The sequence below is a fragment of the Dunckerocampus dactyliophorus genome, chromosome 20 (genome assembly GCF_027744805.1).
Source record: "Dunckerocampus dactyliophorus isolate RoL2022-P2 chromosome 20, RoL_Ddac_1.1, whole genome shotgun sequence".
NCBI classification, from domain to species: domain Eukaryota; kingdom Metazoa; phylum Chordata; class Actinopteri; order Syngnathiformes; family Syngnathidae; genus Dunckerocampus; species Dunckerocampus dactyliophorus.
This window is the reverse complement of record NC_072838.1, coordinates 8,316,068-8,335,004: the sequence shown is the minus strand read 5'-3', so window position 1 is coordinate 8,335,004 and position 18,937 is coordinate 8,316,068. Positions and strand designations below refer to the sequence as shown.

Here is an 18,937-nt window from a genome sequence, read left to right as displayed (position 1 = left end):
GAATTAACTCTTTTTATTAATAATATTAATAATATTCAGATTTTTTTAGAAGATAATTTAAGTAGAAAGTTGACATCTTTGGAATTTTTTTTTTTTTTTTAAATTCCAACAGCAAAAATGTGAAAAAAGAGCGAAGAGAAAAGAGCAAAGTTCATACTAATGCTGGGCTTTTTCCACCTACTGTATATCACAAAGCTGGGATGCTGTTTTAAAAACGTCTTAGCGTGCTGCTTTACAAAATATTGCATTTGAGTTTTCTTCAAAGCTTCCACTCTTTTACACGAGCAAATGTAACATGACTCCTCTCAAAGTGACAATAAAGACAAAACCTGTACTGTTTGCTATTGGCAAAAAAAGAATCACACAAAAAAAAGATTTTTTGAAAAATATTTATTGCATTTTTTTCTTTTGAAGCCAGCTTCTTCAAAAGTAGAAAATATATTACAAATTCAATTCAATTATGATGACATCAAATGTGGAGAATCCAGAGACTTTGCTCATTTAGAAACTACAATATTTGCATCCATCATAATACAGTCCGCAAAATAAGTCTTCTTCCTGAGTCATAAAGCGTTTGCCACTTCTACATGAACAAAAACAGTCACCTAACAAACACACATGAAATAAAAATAGCTTGTCTACATGAACGGATCCTCATATCATCTGTACGGGTTTAGTATATACTGTACAGTACAGTAGGCACAAGGGACCAGATGGCATGCAAATCATAGGGTCTCGGGTGAGCTGGAGCCTATCCCAGCTTGGGTGCACCCTGGACGGTCCATCAGTCCTATCAAATATACAAACTAAAAATACATTGCATAGGACAAGTGATCTTTTCCCACTGTGCTTTATAAATGTACCATACATTCTGATAATACAATTAAATATAAACATAATCATACATATGATTTTGCACTCCTCCCACACTGTTACTATAACAAACACAACACCACAGAGATTGCAGCTACTAAAAAGAACCTGATCGTATCACGCAGGAAATTTGGCGGGTGAGTGCTGTCTACCGTGGGCAAGACTCATCTGGAAAAGAGAGGAGGTGGAGATTGAAGGTAAATAACGGGAGTTCCAAAAGTATTATTATTACAGTAGATCCCCACTATCGGCGTAATAAATGAGCCGTGAATAAAAATGTCTGTTTTTCAGACGCGACTCGCATTCCTTGCCCCTCCGAACTCCCCGGCTAGCTTGACGTTGACATTCTCCTTCAATTTTGAATCAACATATGCAATTAGAGTGACTGTTAGATTAGATCAGAGGCATGCAGGCGAGAGAAGGCGGTTCTCCAAGCGGTAGAGGTATAGATTTGTGTGTTCTAGTTAAAGGACACGACAGTTTGTCTTCTGTTTGGTGGATTTATTAAGCTGTGGCAGTATTAGGTATTAGGGCCACATTGGATTAAAGAAAATCAGCCATTTTCCCTCTGTCACGTATGACACGTAACATTACGACTTTATTGTAGTAAATCTACAACTTTATTGTCGCAATATTACGACTTTTTTTCTCGTAAATTCACGCCAAAAAGAGTCACAAATTTACGAGAATAAAGTCGTAAATTTACGGGACAAAAGTCGTAATATCATCAGAATAAAGTCGTAATCACAGCTATGCTCTATTTTCCCTCTGACATGTATGACACGTAACATTACGACTTTATTGTAGTAAATTTACAACTTTATTGTCGCAATGTTACAACCTTTTTTTTTGTAAATTCACACCAAAAAAAGTCACAAATTTATGAGAATAAAGTCGTAAATTTACGGGACAAAAGTCGTAATATCATCAGAATAAAGTCGTAATCACAGCTATGCTCTATTTTCCCTCTGACACGTATGAAGTGTAACATTACGACTTTATTGTAGTAAATCTACAACTTTATTGTCGCAATATTACGACTTTTTTTCTCGTAAATTCACGCCAAAAAGAGTCACAAATTTACGAGAATAAAGTCGTAAATTTACGGGACAAAAGTCGTAATATCATCAGAATAAAGTCGTAATCACAGCTATGCTCTATTTTCCCTCTGACATGTATGACACGTAACATTACGACTTTATTGTAGTAAATTTACAACTTTATTCTCGCAATGTTACGACCTTTTTTTTGTAAATTCACGCCAAAAAAGGTCACAAATTTATGAGAATAAAGTCGTAAATTTACGGGACAAAAGTCGTAATATCATCAGAATAAAGTCGTAATCACAGCTATGCTCTATTTTCCCTCTGACACGTATGAAGTGTAACATTACGACTTTATTGTAGTAAATCTACAACTTTATTGTCGCAATATTACGACCTTTTTTCTCGTAAATTCACGCCAAAAAAGGTCACAAATTTATGAGAATAAAGTCGTAAATTTACGGGACAAAAGTCGTAATATCATCAGAATAAAGTCGTAATCACAGCTATGCTCTATTTTCCTTCTGACATGTATGACACGTAACATTATGACTTTATTGTAGTAAATTTACAATTTTATTGTTGCAATATTACGACCTTTTTTCTCGTAAATTCACACCAAAAAGAGTCACAAATTTACGCAAATAAAGTCGTAAATTTACAGGACAGAAGTCGTAATATCATCAGAATAAAGTCGTAATCACAGCTATGCTCTATTTTCCCTCTGACATGTATGACACGAAACATTATGACTTTATTGTAGTAAATGTACAACTTTATTCTCGCAATGTTACGACCTTTTTTTTCGTAAATTCACGCCAAAAAAAGTCACAAATTTACAAGAATAAAGTCGTAAATTTATGGGCCAAAAGTCGTAATATCATGAGAATAAAGTCGGAATCAGAGCTATGCTCTATTTTCCCTCTGACACGTGTGACATGAGGACACGTAACATTACGACTTTATTGTAGTAAATTTACAACTTCATTCTCGCAATATTTCCCTCTGACACGTATGACGCGCAACATTACGACTTTATTGTAGTAAATTTACAACTTTATTCTGGCAATATTACGACCTTTTTTCTCGTAAATTCAGGACAAAAAAAGTCACAAATTTACGAGAATAACTTTATTCTCGCAATGTTACGACCTTTTTTTTCGTAAATTCACGCCAAAAAAAGTCACAAATTTACAAGAATAAAGTCGTAAATTTATGGGCCAAAAGTCGTAATATCATGAGAATAAAGTCGTAATCAGAGCCACGCTCTATTTTCCCCTCTGACACGTATGACATGAGGACACGTAATATTCCGACCTTTTTTTGGGTGTGTCAGGGCCACATAAAAAAAAAAATCTGACATTTCAAAAGTAAAGTCATAAATTTACGAGAAAAAAGTCATAACACTATGAGAATAAAGTTGTTAATTTACAAAAAATAAAGTAATAAATCTACGAGAAAAAAAGTCGTAATATTACGTGTCATACGTTTGAGAGGGAAAATAGAGCATAGCTCTTCAGGAAGGAAAAAAACTTTCGTGGCGTTCTCAAAATCTCAGATTATTTTAATACTCCATCGTAACAGGCATCGTCCGAGACAGCTATGAAAAGGGGGGAACTTATGCGACCTTTGGTCTTTGGCAAAGGTAATATTACGGAAAAAGTCGTAAATTTCCGACTTTTTTTCATGGAAATTTATGCCTTTTTTAAAATAAATTTAGGACTTGATTTAAATAATCTGAGATTTCAACGATAAGAGGACATAAAGTCGTCATAAATTTCTGAAATAAAAGTCGTAAATTTACGAGAAAAAAAGTCTTGTTTCTCGTAAATGTATGACTCTTTTTCTCATGAATTTACAACTTTTTTCTCGTAAATGGACAACTTTATCCTAGTAAATTTACTACTTTATTCTCAAAATCTCAGATTATTTCAATAAAGTCGTAAATTTACGAGAAAGAAGTCAATTTATGAGAAAAAAAGAGCAAATTTACGAGAAAAAAATGTGTAAATCTACAAGTAGTGTGACTTTTTTCACGTAAATTGACAACTTTATTCTCACAAATTTACGACTTTATTCTTTAAATCTTTTTTTTTTCAATGTGGCCCTAATACGCCATAGGAGAAAGTTAATATCCTTTAAGTTTAAATTTCATTTCTGCGTCACACAGTAACTGTGGTGCGAACAAAGCTTGACGGAAAAAACGGTGAAGCATAAAGACACCAATATGTAAAAATTTCGGTGGAAATAAATACAAAATGAATGCTGAAATCCCGACTCAACAGGGATCCACTGTAAATATCCAATAACCTACTTAATGTAAACCTGAATGTGCACCGTGCCCACATGTCCAACCATGATGACAGTGAGAGAACAATTATCACACGTTGTGTTTTTTGAGAAGGGGGTGACACTGACCCACTCGGAGACGGTGTCCTATCGCAGTAGTCAAATTCCTTGAGCTCTTAGACACGATGGCTCCGCCGTCCGCTTCCGCCTCCTGTGTCTCCTCTCCCTGTGGAATCTCAGAGGTGGCGGACGCCCACATGGAGGTCTCGGAAGGATACTCGCATACCTGCTCCAGCTGGTCTTCATCGAAACACACCTTACCCTGTGAACAATGAAGAGCGTTATTCGTATTTTATTTATTTATTTGTTATATCTATCATATTATTACATTATTATTTACTAAATCTATTATTATTTTATGTATTATTTTTATTTACTCAGCATTTTATTCTCCTTTAGTTGGTTATCCATCTTTTTCTGTGTAAACAACTTATTGGAACCTTAAACTCAACAGTAGTGCTCAGCTCCAGCTCAGTACGCAGCTCAGCAACACACAAACGTCTCCTCCAACACTTTCCCCACTGATAACATTCACAGCGAGGTGCATTCACGACCAGCACAATTCAGGATATCAATGTTCCAACACCAACAGGTCATTGCAATAGGTTCGTTTTTTGTGAATGTCGCCAGTCGCCATTATTTACTACCACAACGGAAGCTAGCTAGTCAAAGACCAAAGAGACTTTTGGTAAGGAATTGCATGTCAAGCGCTATAAATGGATCAACACCCTGATTTCGCTGTAGCATAATTCAGCCTCACTCCTTGCTATGTCTCTCAGTTATTAAATGCATTTTAAAGCTAGTTTTGCACATGAAAAAACATACACAGGCATATACAGTAGTATACGGTATCGCACTCACAAAACGTGCCGTTACACGACAAAACTTCTTCCCGCTGGACAAAATTTTGCGTGAAATGACTCGTGAGACCGCGCCCTCGGCTGGAGGTTGCTCATTTTCCAGGTTTCCATAAAAAAAAACATTGTTTGCGATGTAAAGCAGAAAAAAAGAAATATGCGTAGATGATGAAAAGACGCAAATAGGCATCGATGTACTCTACATGGTTTTACAGTCTTTTAGCATTCGGGCAGTTGTTTTGTCATTTTTTTCATGACTAATTTCTTAGATTATTTGTTTATTTATTTGAATCCCCATTGACACCCACTCCAGCGGTTGCGATTCTTCCTGGGGCCCACCATTAAAAGTACAAATTTCATTAAATTACATCTGACATTATAGATTATATTTTGACATTAAAAATAAAAAAAACAGGCCTACAGAAAACAGGTGTCACTATAATAATGTGTCACAAAATCCAAAATCAAATACTGTACAATTAAATACAATCTAAATGTATCACAATAGCATGGGAAGATACATTTTTTCACTGTACTTGTGACCTTTAAGCGCAATTAAAATTCATGAAATCCACCAAATTAGTTGAAAATGGTGTGAAATGATTCAAATAAGGCATTGGTTTTAATGACAAAATTCAAGCATATGCTGGAATAAGTGAGTGCCCAAAGTGCCCAAAGTGCGTCCAAGGGGGCATTTTTGGCTCACAGCTCGTACTTTGATTGTCCCTCATCATATTCTAAATTTATGAATGCGATATGAGATATTACACGTGGTCCTCGGTTTACGGCAATCCGAGTTTTGTTGTTTCATACGCACTTACGTAAACACAGTCGCCCCTTGTTTATCATGGTTAATTGGTTCCAGACCCAGAATTTCTGTAAAGTAGGATTCACTATTAATAAATGGAATATTTTCATAGTTATAGCATAAAAAAACTGTTTAAGACCTTCCAAAAATGCTTTTTAACATGATTAGAGCCCTCTAAACATGAAATAACACCCCTATAGTCTCATTTATATTCGTATTACCTAATATAGTAGACATAATGAGCAATCATAAGACATAATAACTCACTGTTAGCACTGGGAAAGTTCCTTGTTGTTGTAGTATCGAACGTAATGTGGATCGATCGTATGGCATAACAAAAAAAAATCAACATCAGCCTATCATCCATCCTCACAATGACATTTGTCACTTGATTGATATACAGGAAAGCCAGTCTAACATTAATCTGCCATACATAGATGTACATTCCGACAATACCGCTAGCTTTGTTTACATCACATTGTTATGTACAGTGTTATGTACAGGCTAGAGATGTCTGAAGTAACACAATAGCTACAGAATAGCTACAGTATCTACCGAGCTGACTGGTTAGCCTACAAATGCATTTATTTTAAACTTACAAAAAGAAGCCAAAAACGTACCACTGCCACACGGAATGGGAGGAGAACTTTTTTCACTGTCATGTCGGACTCATCATCCAAGGCTGACTTAATACAGGTAATGTCTCATCAATGTAACATTACCGACGCATAGTGACCACAATGCTACATATGATTTGTCTTGCAATATTTTTTTTATTAATAACAGGCCATAGCCAAGCACGAAACAGCCATGATTAATTAATTAATATTTGAGCGATGTCTGAACTGTGATGTGGCGATAGACGACTGCAGTGTGGATTTTAGTGTGGCTATCACCTTGGCTCCAAATTTCATTTTTCCTTTACAGCCATTCTGCTGTCCCAAACTCTCCATGGTGACGGGTGGAAGCACGCTCCTCATTTAAAATAGGGCACCACTTTTGCACCTGTTTAAAATCATCAAGCATCGACACGCCGACTATATGTGCATTTTTTTTTGTTTGCTTATGCAATTTAGCGCTCCTTATTTGGCATCTTACTAGATCAGGCCCTTTATGCGGCTCATGCGCAGCCATACTGCTCTCAAAACTGGACTGTCGCAACCATAATTAAGGATAAAGATGGTATTGTATGTAGGGATGGGAGTCTCAGGATACCTCACGAGACGATTTGCGATACACGTCTCACAGTAACGATAATATCGTGATACGGTGATAGTGTGAAGCAAAGCAAAAAAAAATACTTTGCAGCCCTCAGGTGGGATAGGCTCCAGCTTATCAGTGACTCTAATGAGGACAAGCAGTATAAAAAATGGGTGGATATTTTGCAGCATATTTTAACCAGAATACAACCAGCAATGCTGCGAAAACACTGAGACTATTTTAGTGGAACATAACTGCAAAACAGGATTTTATTGTACAGTTCCTGAGGTAGAACGGTGGAAGATGTTTACAGCTGCTGTGTTTTAATAATAATAAAAAACAATACACGGCAAGAGCGTATTAATAATCCATTGTAGGGTTAAGAATACTGATAATTCAATATATCAATATTTCGTCACACCCCGTAATTGTAACGTCTACCCGGACATTGTAAGAATGACGAGAAGGTGGTCGATCACCAATCTCTTTATTGCTAAAACAAAACAGGCTACTCTTGGCCAAACCAGGCTAAAACAACATCAGCAAACTCAACCGTCCTCTCTGCACGCAGCCAGCCTCCTCCTCCTGCAGCCTCAACACAACAACACACACACACACACACACACACACACACATAGTCAAGATACAAGTCAGAAGACTTCTGTCTGTCCATGCATTTGTTATGGAGTGCGACTGCTAAATAACCCACCAAAGAAAGTTACAAGTGCCAGCACTTTGATAAAGAAGGTGAGAAACACGGCGGACGGCGGACGCAAATCTCAACAATAACTCCCATCCATTTGTCATTTAGACTTATTTGGCATTGTTTTCTGCATGTAAAACTATAATTATTACATAAATATTGTTAATATTTATGGAACAGATTAAATGCATTTATATTATTTCCCAAGTAAATGCAATTTAAAAAAAAATCTGACGAATCCAAAAAGGCAAAAAAAACCAAAACAATTCTTGCATATGCCTGTGGGATGTTTACACACCTTCATGTGCAGGAACACCGCTTATCAGGCATCATTTCACAATATATTGTCTATTCTGGGAAAGAACTGCAAAATTGTTTCAATTTAGGTTGAAGTAGCTTTTATTTTTACTAGTGGCTTTTTTTCAGGAGTGTGCTTAGTTAAGTTAGAGTACTATAAACAGATCTAGGCAAGGCTAAACCAACAGGGAGGTGCTGCATAACCGCAATGAGTCTTGTCATAACAACAGCTCAACTACACTACGCTTGCTGGATGCAGACTGCAAGGCAGACGCAGAGTTACCTTTGCTTCTCCCCTGTGGCCGTCTGCAGAAGCCTGCAGATAATTGCTGCGCATTAGAGCGACTGGACAAACCGTAGTGAGGCAAAGCAGGCTTATCCCAGCACCCTGAACCTGATTAACCCTGGCTAAGACGGCAGAGGCGCAGGATGAGAGGTGGCGAAGGAAAAAAAAAAGAGTCAGGTCAACGTTATAGCAGTCATCAGACTTTTAGGAAGGGGAGCGAGCCAGAGAACAACAGGTGGACATGTGGACAGTCACAATACGACAGCCTGACAGAGTAAGCAGTCCCTGCACACACGTTTAGAAGAAGCGCTTTTGGACACGCCTTGTTTTCAACCCTACTGTTATACATGCCAATCTCATAAACGCTGTAGCAAAAGGAAAAATGTTGCAAAAACACACACAAACCCCCAAAACAACTGCAAGAGAGAAGTGCTGTAAGTTCACAGAACAAAATGGTAGTTAGCCAGGTTACCAGGGGGCGCCAGATCTGCGGAATATCCGTATTTAAAAACATCCATCCATCCATCAGTCCATCTTCTATGCCGCTTACCCTCACAAGGGTCACGGGGGTATGCTGGCTCCTATCCCAGCTGACTTCGGGCGAGAGGTGGGGCACATACTAGACTGGTCGCCAGTCAATTGTAGTCTTTAAAGACGTAAGACATAATAATGTACAGTATTTGAGTCGTCCCTAGCAGCTTCGTGCTTTGAATTTCACAGCTTCACTCTTTCCCGCTTTTTCACAATATACTGTATTAATTAATAAATAATTTATGTTTTGTGGTTAGCTATGACCTATTAGTAAAAAAAAATATGCATATTTAAGCTATAGGCTACAGGCAGGTGGCTGTTATATACAGGTTGGCGGCCATTTTAAATTTGTGCGTGCACATATTAACATGTCTGTGATCAGAAGCTTGTTGTGTTTGCAGATACATATAATTATACTGTTACATGTTGACCAGTAGAGGGCACTGTGGGACTGCGGATACAAGTTGTAAAGAACTACAAGGTTAATAGACCGCTGTTAATAAAGCAATTAAAGTGCATCAGTGACGTGAGTCTCTCCTTCCCCACAACAAGGGGCATTACAGTATTGACCAGTGCACATTGTTTCACACCAGGAAATAAACGGTGTCACTGTCTGCAACAAGCTCCAAAGAAGACGGCTTTTTTTTATGTGGAACAACTGACAGTTTGTGTGGACCTTGTGACTGAGCTACGACTCAGTAATTAAAGTCTACACACGACGGCTTCATTGCTTAAAAAAACAAAACTTTTTCGTGCATGAAGCTTCTGCTTGAGTCGGCATTTTGGCCGCTATATGCGGTCAGATATTGACCAAGGGATACAAAATGGGTGGCCGCGTTAGACAGGTGACCGCTATACACAGGGTCCACAACACGTAAATTTTCTGTGGGGGATTTTTTTTTCCAGTGGCCGCTATAGGCAGGTGGCCGTTCTATACAGGTGGCCGCTTAGACAGGTTTGACTTAAGGCATTCACAAGGCACATCCAAAGATGTGAGATGTAGCATTCTACACTGCTGTCATTAATGTTACATTAATGAGACAATAACCACAGTAGAATGTACTGTATAGAAACCAGAAGTGAAAACAACAACAAGAAACTCTGCCAATGCTAATTTTATTTATGTCTTATTTTCTCTTATTAGGTTTACTATATTAGGTAATACGAGAGTATAATATATTATATCACCTTTTGTTGTTGTTGTTTTTCCAATAAAAAAAAAAAGTTGGAGGCCGCAGATGGCCCCCGGGCCACACTTTGGACACCACCGACCAAAACAGTAGCACAGCTTACAAGCAAATAAGTGCACGCTCTTTCCAGTAGCCGCAAAGCAGCTGCACCACCCGCCAAACAGGAAACAGCAAACAACATGAAAATTAAGGAAAACCAAAACTTAAGTCCAATCTGTCATGCGAAACATGACAGAGGTCGGTTATGTGAGGCGGGGAATAAGGCGTCTTACACCAATACTTAGAATCTAACATCACACCTCAGGAAGAATCACTCACAGCACTTCTATAAGTTGTATTGCACATTGCAGTATTTGTCTTATTTTGTGGGGCCGCACGGTGGCCTAGTGGTTAGCATCTTAGCCTCACAGTCAGGAGATTGTGGAGTTGTATCTGCATCTGTGTGGAGTTTGCATGTTGTCCCTGTGCGTGGGTTACGGTTATGGTTTAATTTATTTGAACATGCATACCGGGTGCTCCTTTCCCTCAAAATACGCTCATTTTAAACTTCTGGTATGATAATTTGCCATTTCCCGTCTGGCAACGCTGCTGAGAGACAATAGATGACTCAGCAAAAACTGCAAACTGGTGCAACAGAAATAGGAAGCAGTCTGCAAGTGAGCCCTAGACAAACACACTTTGCTCTGTTTAGACAAATGTTCAATAAAACAAGTGGAAAACTTTTCAGAAGAGTGAAACTGACGCTGCTCAGACGCCATTATAGTCAACAACAATGAAAACAACAAAAAAAGGGGGGAGGAAGAGGCTGTCTGCCTGTTATTGTGGTTTCCTTTTACAATGTTCAGTCTGTCATGACTAGCGTTGGGCAAGTTACTTCCTTATGTTAGTAGTTACCATCATTTGAAAGAAATTTGTTGTAAGCATGATCTGACAAATGCTGATCTTACTAGCCCTACTATACATTGAAGTTGTGTACTTTTTATAAGATCTTGTATTAAAATAAATCAAAAAGTCAGTTGCTAAATATTTTCAATCCTCCTGATACAGTATGCTATTCCATAGTAGGGTCTCACTTTACAATTAAGGAACACAAAAATACAGTAGTTACTCAGGAACTAATGAAGAACTAATGAGGAACTAATGAGTACAGTAGTTACTGAGGAACTAATGAAGAACTAATGAGGAACTAATGACTAAGGCACATAAATTTAGAGTAGTTACTGAGGAACTAATGAAAAACTAATGAGGAACTAATGACTAAGGTACATACATTTTGAGTAGTTACTGAAGCACTAATAAAGAACTATCCATCCATCCATCCATCCATTTTATATACCGCTTCTCCTCTTTAGGGTCGCGGGGGTATGCTGGAGCCTATCCCAGCTGGGCGACAGGCTAATGAGGAACTAATGATTAAGGCACATAAATTTAGAGTAGTTACTGAAGAACTAATGAGGAAATAATGAGTAGGGTAGTTACTGAGGAACTAATGAAGTACTAATAAGGAAGTAATGAGTAGTGGTTAGGGTTGGGGTTAGGTACGGTCAACACTAAACGGAAGGGGGAGGAAGGGTTTAAACACACAACCAAGCTGGAAAGGTGAGGAAAATGAGCAGCAGGAAACAAAAGCTATTATTAGTCTTTCATTAGTCAAAACATATTGACTAATAATTAGTATAATAATTATTCAAATTAATTAATTTGTAAAATTAACTACTAATGCTCTTTGACTGTAATCTCCTCAAGTAAACCTTATTGCAGGGCTATTCAACTAAATCGTTGTGGTTCCACATTTTTAGTAAGCTAAGGACCAAGGGGACTTCACCTTTCATTCTTATTGCTATTTTATACAAGTATATAACATCAACGCATGGCTCGTTCATACCTTCAAATGGCTAATATGATCACCAATAAAGTCATTAATTAAAACAGGAGCAGTACGTTTCCACAAATCAAAGATCCTCATTCGCATTGTGACAGGAGTGGTCTGATGTTTTTAAGAACCTATTGCAAAAAAATGCACATCAAAGAGCCTCTATTTGACAAGACTGCTGTGCCTTTTTTAGGAATGATAGTACCACCCAACTTTTGAAGTGAAATCCAGTTTGTTGCCACGCATCGGCCAGGACCGTGCACTATTATATGTTTAGTAGGCAAAGTATGCAAAGTGTGAAGTTTGGGTAAAATCTGCGGACAGTAAGTATAATTACTATAATTATAAATAACAAGTGGCAGTTCCAGTAGTTCACAGTTGACTACGGCAAAGCATAGTGGTCAAAATAGAATTCTGCACTGAACAAGTGGCAAAGCAGATCCCAGCAGGATTTTATGGCTAAGAATCAAGATGCCGTGCTTTATAAGGCTTTAACCAGCTTAAGCCTGTCTCGAGTGGTTGCGCCTCTCAATCAAAAGGGATGTTCTCCCAGTGAAAGGAGATTCTGCTCGACAAACAGAGTCATGTGACTGTCCCGTCTCACAAGTATTACAAAGAGGAACCTATGAATTAACAACGCAGGGGTTGGGCTGTACAGTTTTCTCCACCTTGAACATTAATTCTAGATTGTACAAGTGCATCTGTTTGTGACTGTTTGTGCACAAAGCAAGTCCACAAAAACAACCCCATCCAACATCTTGGGACAAACTACAACAACGTCTGCAGGTCAGGCCAACATCAGTGACATCTGACCTCACAGATTTTCCCTTTGGACCACTGGAAAAAATTCTCACACACTCTAGAATCTAGTAAGTCTTCCTATAAGAGCGGAGGTTGATATATTATACTGTAAATCCTGAAACATGGACACTGATGGTTGAGCTGAATATGGTGGTATCCGTTTTTTGACAACACCTCTCTAATGCACTTTTTCATAGACATTTTTATAGAAAAGACACCTTTCAGGCTCAGATATTACATTGACAAAAGCAGCCACCTGAGTATGTTGAAGTTGACTTAAGACGGCAATTCTTAGTAATAGAAGACCACAGTGGATCAGGACTTGATGAGTTGTTTGACATAAACGAGTTGTTCACAAGGACTTTGCACTTACCAGTTTCTGAGTCCCTTTGCTCCTAACAAGGCAGGACTTTTCCAGATTCTGATATCCGCCAATCACTTCAATTTCCTCTGCTGTTGGATACTTCTTCTTCATGGGCTCAGCAACAGTCAAAGTTGGGGTTTGGTGCTTCTGGAGCGTGTTTGCGTTGGTGCATGCTGCTGTGATGGACGGCGCCATCAAATCAGCTGTTCTTCCGGCTACTGTGGACTTTTTTGGGGTGATTGTGACGGTGGCTCCTCTTTTCACGTGACCGCCAGAGGCACTACGGATGGAGAACAAAGTCGGCGAGGCCGTGGGGGAGGCAGCAGGAGACGGGGAGCATGGGGAGGAGACTGGAGTTGGTGCACAGTCTGAGGGTTTCAGAGATCTGTCTGGGGATTGGCTCCTGAGATGTGAGGTATTAATTGGGCTTGGTTGCTTGAGCTGAGATGTTGGAGGAAAAAAACATCTGGGACGCACTATAGAGTTCATGTCAAGTGTTTCCTGACCTGTCCCCTCGATCTTGGCGTAATCCTTCAACTGATGCTTCTTCATTCCTTTGCTTTGGGGTCCTTTTGTCTCTTTCTCCTTATAAGGAGTGTTTGATATTGTTACTTCCTGCTCTTGTAGCTGAAATTTCTGGAGCCCGCAAGTGTCTTCCCCTGAGAACATATTACCATCCCTGTGTTGTGCATTTTCTGAGATGAGGGGCTTCACCTTCAAAAGATGCACTGATGTTACATCCACGTTCCTGTCTCTCAAACACAAGCCTGATCTCGAACCAACCGTCTCCAAGTTGTATATCCGACTCATGGCTGCCAGGGAGTTGGGATGCGGTGGCGAAGGAGAGAGAGGTTGAACGGGATCGAAGGATAATGTGTAAGCCTCCACTTCCTTTTCAGAGACCTCCTTGCCTTCCTCCTCTTCTTGGTTCCTGTGGTGAGTCAGTTGTTCTTCCACATGCTTCACTGGATTGGGTTCATCCTGAGATATTTGATGAGATTCACCGGTATCTTCGGAGGTAGCATGAGCGAGATCGCGACTTACTTCCTCTCCATCCACAGTGTGTGAGTGTTGGACAGAAACAGGAAGTTGAGGGCTGTTTTTCAACAGGCCGACTTCCTGTGTGATGTCAAATGCAGTCACGGATGTCTGGGCCTCTGCGTCTTCCTCACAGCTCTCTGCTCCAACCATTGTCTTCTGCAAATGTGCTGCGGGTTTTTCAGTCCTCGTCTCTGCACATGTGTCATCTGCTGTTATCAGAGACGCATCAGAGACTCTTGCACCTTCACCTCCATCCACACCGTGTGTCGTCCTCTGCCTCAGCCTCTCCTGCTCTCTTTGCCTAATTTTCTCTCGCAGGGACTCAATGCGGCTCAAGGGCTTGCCAACACGCCAGCTATCCCTCCTCTCAACCCCGCATCCTCCCTCCAAGTCTTTACTTTCCTGGCTTTGACTTGAGTTTTTTTTTCTATCCAACTCCTCCGCAACATAAAAGACTGTCCTGGGGATTTGGATCTCAAGGGCACATGGAGGGTTTCCTATTGGAGGTATCCTTTTCGGAGATCTGGGAGTAGAGTTTTCATTGGGAATTTGTATCCCCCGAGTCCTCTCACTGGTATAATCAGTTGTGTCTCCTACTTTTTCTATTTTGTTGATGAGGTCTTCTGTTTGATAGGACAACCCACTATGCTCTGCCCCTTTTTGTACTACAGTACTGAGAAGACCAGAGTACTCTCTGTGGTCTGATTCAAGTCTGAAGCAAGTCTCCGCAGTGCTACGGTAGGCAGATGCATCAGGGTTTTCAAAAGCATCCAATAATGTTTTATCGCAATTTTGTCTTCCTGAGTCACAATCGTTCCCTGCCCTCAGCTCGCTTTTCTCTGTGACTCGCTTCACTGTTTTTTCAGCTGTCCTTGTCTTTACATCTTGCCTAATTGGTATTCTCCTTGCAAATGAGATTCCCTCTGTGCTTTTAACAGATGCCATTGTAAATCCTTCTCTGTCTTCATCGTTTGGCATCCCTGTAGCCCTCCTCTCAACTGGGTCTAACTTTTTGACTTCGGTCCTATTTTGGAATCCTATTCTTATTTCACCTCTCCTCGGTATTGCATCACGTTGATCCTCATTGCTTTCTGCATCCTTTCCAAACTTGTCTTTATCCAAAAGCCGCGTACACACTATTTTGCCCTTAATTGGTGTGTCCTTGCCTAAGCCTGCCACACTCTTGTCTGAATATACCCTCTCACATGTTTTCCTCTCAAAACACACATCGGGATCCAAGCCGTTCTCCTTATCACAGAGGACCCTATCAGAGAAGCTAAAGGAGCGTTTCGGCACACCTCTAAGTGGCATATTTCTCCCATCAGACATGCACTCCACTGTTTGTTCATTATTGTTTTCACCAAAGTGTTTCCTTCTTCCGGGCCGGAGGAAATTATCCGAGCTTTTTGATCTAGATGGAGGCTTACGGTGTTCTCCAAATTTAGTGAGCAGCTGGCTAACTCGCCCTCCTTTTTCATGAAACACATTTTCGTCCAAGCTGTCCCTCCTGTTATCCTTTATCATTGTCGCCTGGCTGCATAGTCTATCTGTGTCTTTGGAATTCTCCTTCAACCAGGACATGTCGGTCCTCAGCTCCCTCTTTCCCTCTGTGGTGCACGCATCTCCATCCTCTCTCCCAGAACCTTTGCCTCCTCCCCCTAAGGAGGTCCTCTCTTCCATGCTTGCCGTGGGCTTTATGATAAGAACATCAGATGCCCTGATCTCAGTCACACTCGCTCCTCCTGCCAGGATCTCCCTGAGGTCCATCTTCATTCCTCTCTTCCCTTGCAACTCCTCCTCAGACCTGTCCACCTCCACATCCGTCCATTTAGCTCTTCTCTCGTCATTGCCTCGCTGCTCTTGTTCAATGATGATGATATTGTCTGCACGGATGGTTCGCAGACAAGGGACCAGTGAAGAAAAAGAACTAGGTCGATCTGTTTCATGTTCCTCTTTCAGGAATTCTTTATCCTTGGCTACATCTTTCCATGAACATTTGTCCTTTTCCCAAACCTCCCTGGTAGTCTCTCTTCCTTGACTTCGGTCTCTGCTCCTTTCTTTGTCTCGTCCTTCACTCAAATCTCGAAATCTCTCTATTTTTAGCTCTATATTCATCCCTCGTCCTCTCTCCCCATCATGACTCTTGGGGGTCAGTTTGTCTTTGTCCCTCTCTTTTGCGTCCACCTCGTGGTGCCCTACATCTCCTTCCTTCCCCTTCCTCCACACACTTTGTGTGCGAATAAATGGGTTTTCATGGACTGGAACGATGGTTTCCACGGACACCTCACTTGCTGGCTTAGGTTCGGCACCCAACCACTGGCCCGGATCTGGACTGAGTGACTGTTCGTTTCCCTGATTGACAGCTACAGAGCTGTCTGTGTCACTCAACCCATCAGAGGGAGGTTGAGCATCCACCTGCAGGACAGAGAACTCTCTTTCCTTCTCCCTGTCAAACAGGACTTCCTGCTTTGCCTTCCTCCGCTGAATGATCCCTCTCTTCCAGGCAGGCATGTTGGCAAACTTCTCCTCCTCCTCTTTTTCTCTCCTCCCTCGCTCTTCTTCCTCTCTCCTCTTTTTCTCCAATAGGAGTTGCTTCCATTCCGGAAGAGAGGACACAGACATGACGATATAGCGAGATGGGTTCCACCCCTTGCCGCTGTGACTGGGGGTGCAGAAATAAGGAGGTATATTTAGTTAAATCACTTCTCACACATTGTGTACATTTGCATATTTGCGTCCATTGATGGTTGGGATATTTACATAAAGAGTCATGAATACCAACTCATATACCAGTCAATTTGTGTCTACATTATTTAATTCCAATCTAGACAATATAACCCATGTTTGTACCTTATCCAAGTCTATAAAGGTACCAGCCACAAGATTATGAACACTTTCAAAAGGTAATGTATCAAATAATAATGTTTTTTGATTGATTATAGTGAAGAAAAACTGCAATTGCATGCAGTGCATATAAAAATTAAAAGAACAAATGCATTTAGCAAGAAAGATTAAGAGACTTACATGCAGGGAGCACATAAAATAATGTGGTGTGCCAGATCTGGCATCCGGGCCGTGAGTTTGACGCCTGTGTTTTATAAATAAGGTAAATCGTATCGCATTAGCAGGGGTGGGTGATACTGTAAATGTTGAGCTCGACCCTGCACCAAGTAAATATAGGACCAGTATTTTTGATACAGATACAGTAATCCCTCGTTTATCACAGTTAACTTGTTCCAGACCCTACCATGATAAGTGAATTTCCACAAAATAAGATTCCTTATTTATAAATCAAATATTTTTGACGTTAGAGCATAGAAAACCTGTTTACAACGTTCTAAATAATTTTTTTTTTTACATTATTAGAACTCTGTAGACATAAAATAACATCCTAGTCACCTTTACACTCATATTAGCCAATATAGTAGACACAATAACAGCAAATTAGCCATATAAGACATAAATAAGGGGTGAGAGTTGAGTTTTAGCTTGGTGTGGGTTACGGCTAGGGATTATTGTGTATTGTTCCGGCAATCAAGTCTGGTGCTTGTGTGTCTCACCAAACAGTGTAAAATAGAGACTAGAGAAGAGTGTAGCATACTACATGTCTTCTAAATGCTTTATATTTGTATTTTTGTTCATTTAGCCATTTTAATGCTTGGAAATGCTTAATTTAGGCAAAAAAATAATAATATTTGCTTAAATATGCATGTTTTTTGACTAATAATAGGGTGTATGCAACCACAAAACACCATGATTTATTACTTAATTTTTTTTCTTTTTTTTTTTTCTCCTTACTACTTTATTACTTAATTTTGAAAAAGTGTGATAACGTGAAGCCGCAAAATTTGACGCGCAAAGTGATGAGGGATGACTGTATTGGCTTTCATTCAAATCCCTTGGCTCTGCCTGTGTCCAATTACTTATTCCCTGAGTTTGTAAACAATATAACAATATCAACAAAACAACAAAAAATACAGATATTTGTGAAATTTGTGAAATCTTGAGCTCATCTGATGCTGACACTACCGATATCGACCTGCCGGCCATTCCTCATTAGATATTGGTCATAATGTTGCCCCTGGACAGTCAATATAACTCACAGTATTCATTATTACAGATTTATTTAACTCATAGTGGTAATTAGGTATGTCAATTTTGCCGATCTTTAATTTTCACAGTACATGATAAATACTTGATTTTCCTTCTGTAAAACTAACGAGCAAAAAATTATATATAAAAAAAAAGTACAGTATTTAAGTGATACTTACAAGAATCCTTTGTATTACTATTGCTGCATCCACTTGGACTTGACACTCCACTCGACCATAGCTTTTCCTACCGCATAAATCTCTGTAGTGTATATATATATATATACAAAAAAATGTAAAATGTTTCTTTTTTAGGTCCCAAACAGAAGTGACCGAGTGTCAGAGCACGGCGACATGACCGAGGTATAGTAAATATTGTCAGCTTCACAGCGCCAGCACAGTAATCCGATAATTACGTTCAATTCCATCAGAAGAGTTAAGTGGCAAGCACCATATTGTGGGACCTAAGAAAAGGCGTTTAAAGAACACGACCGTCTGCCCGGGCTCTAACCCCCCACCACACGCGCGCACACACACACACACACTAACAGTCTCATCCCTCCAAGGCTAATTGGAGGAGATGTGCAGGAAGTGAAGCAATCTACAAACCACAATAGACTCCTCTACCAT

The 18,937-nt window shown here is 39.8% G+C and overlaps 1 protein-coding gene across 2 annotated transcripts; it reads right to left on the bottom strand.

Moving 5' to 3' along the window:
* Window positions 1–419: 419 nt before the first annotated feature.
* Window positions 420–18,781, bottom strand: ppp1r18 (protein phosphatase 1, regulatory subunit 18). 2 transcript variants are annotated; one of them, XM_054764353.1, is made up of 4 exons: window positions 18,488–18,780; window positions 13,185–16,878; window positions 4,335–4,527; window positions 420–1,041 (listed from the first exon to the last, which is right to left on the bottom strand). In XM_054764353.1, the coding sequence occupies exons 2-4, from the start codon at window positions 16,836–16,838 to the stop codon at window positions 1,022–1,024; spliced, it is 3,867 nt and encodes a 1,288-aa protein (XP_054620328.1). In that variant the 5' UTR covers window positions 16,839–16,878; window positions 18,488–18,780; the 3' UTR covers window positions 420–1,021. The 2 variants fall into 2 exon arrangements, with proteins under 2 accessions (XP_054620328.1, XP_054620327.1); XM_054764352.1 differs by having other exon boundaries at window positions 420–4,527; window positions 18,488–18,781.
* Window positions 18,782–18,937: the final 156 nt, after the last annotated feature.

Bases quoted from the DNA above. Each gene is read 5' to 3' on its own strand.
- ppp1r18 (XM_054764352.1), bottom strand. From the start codon at position 16,838: ATGTCTGTGTCCTCTCTTCCGGAATGGAAGCAACTCCTATTGGAGAAA. The intron at 4,528-13,184 runs GTAAGTGCAAAG...CATTGTTCACAG, and splicing joins GCAAAGGGACTCAGAAACTG to GGTAAGGTGTGTTTCGATGA.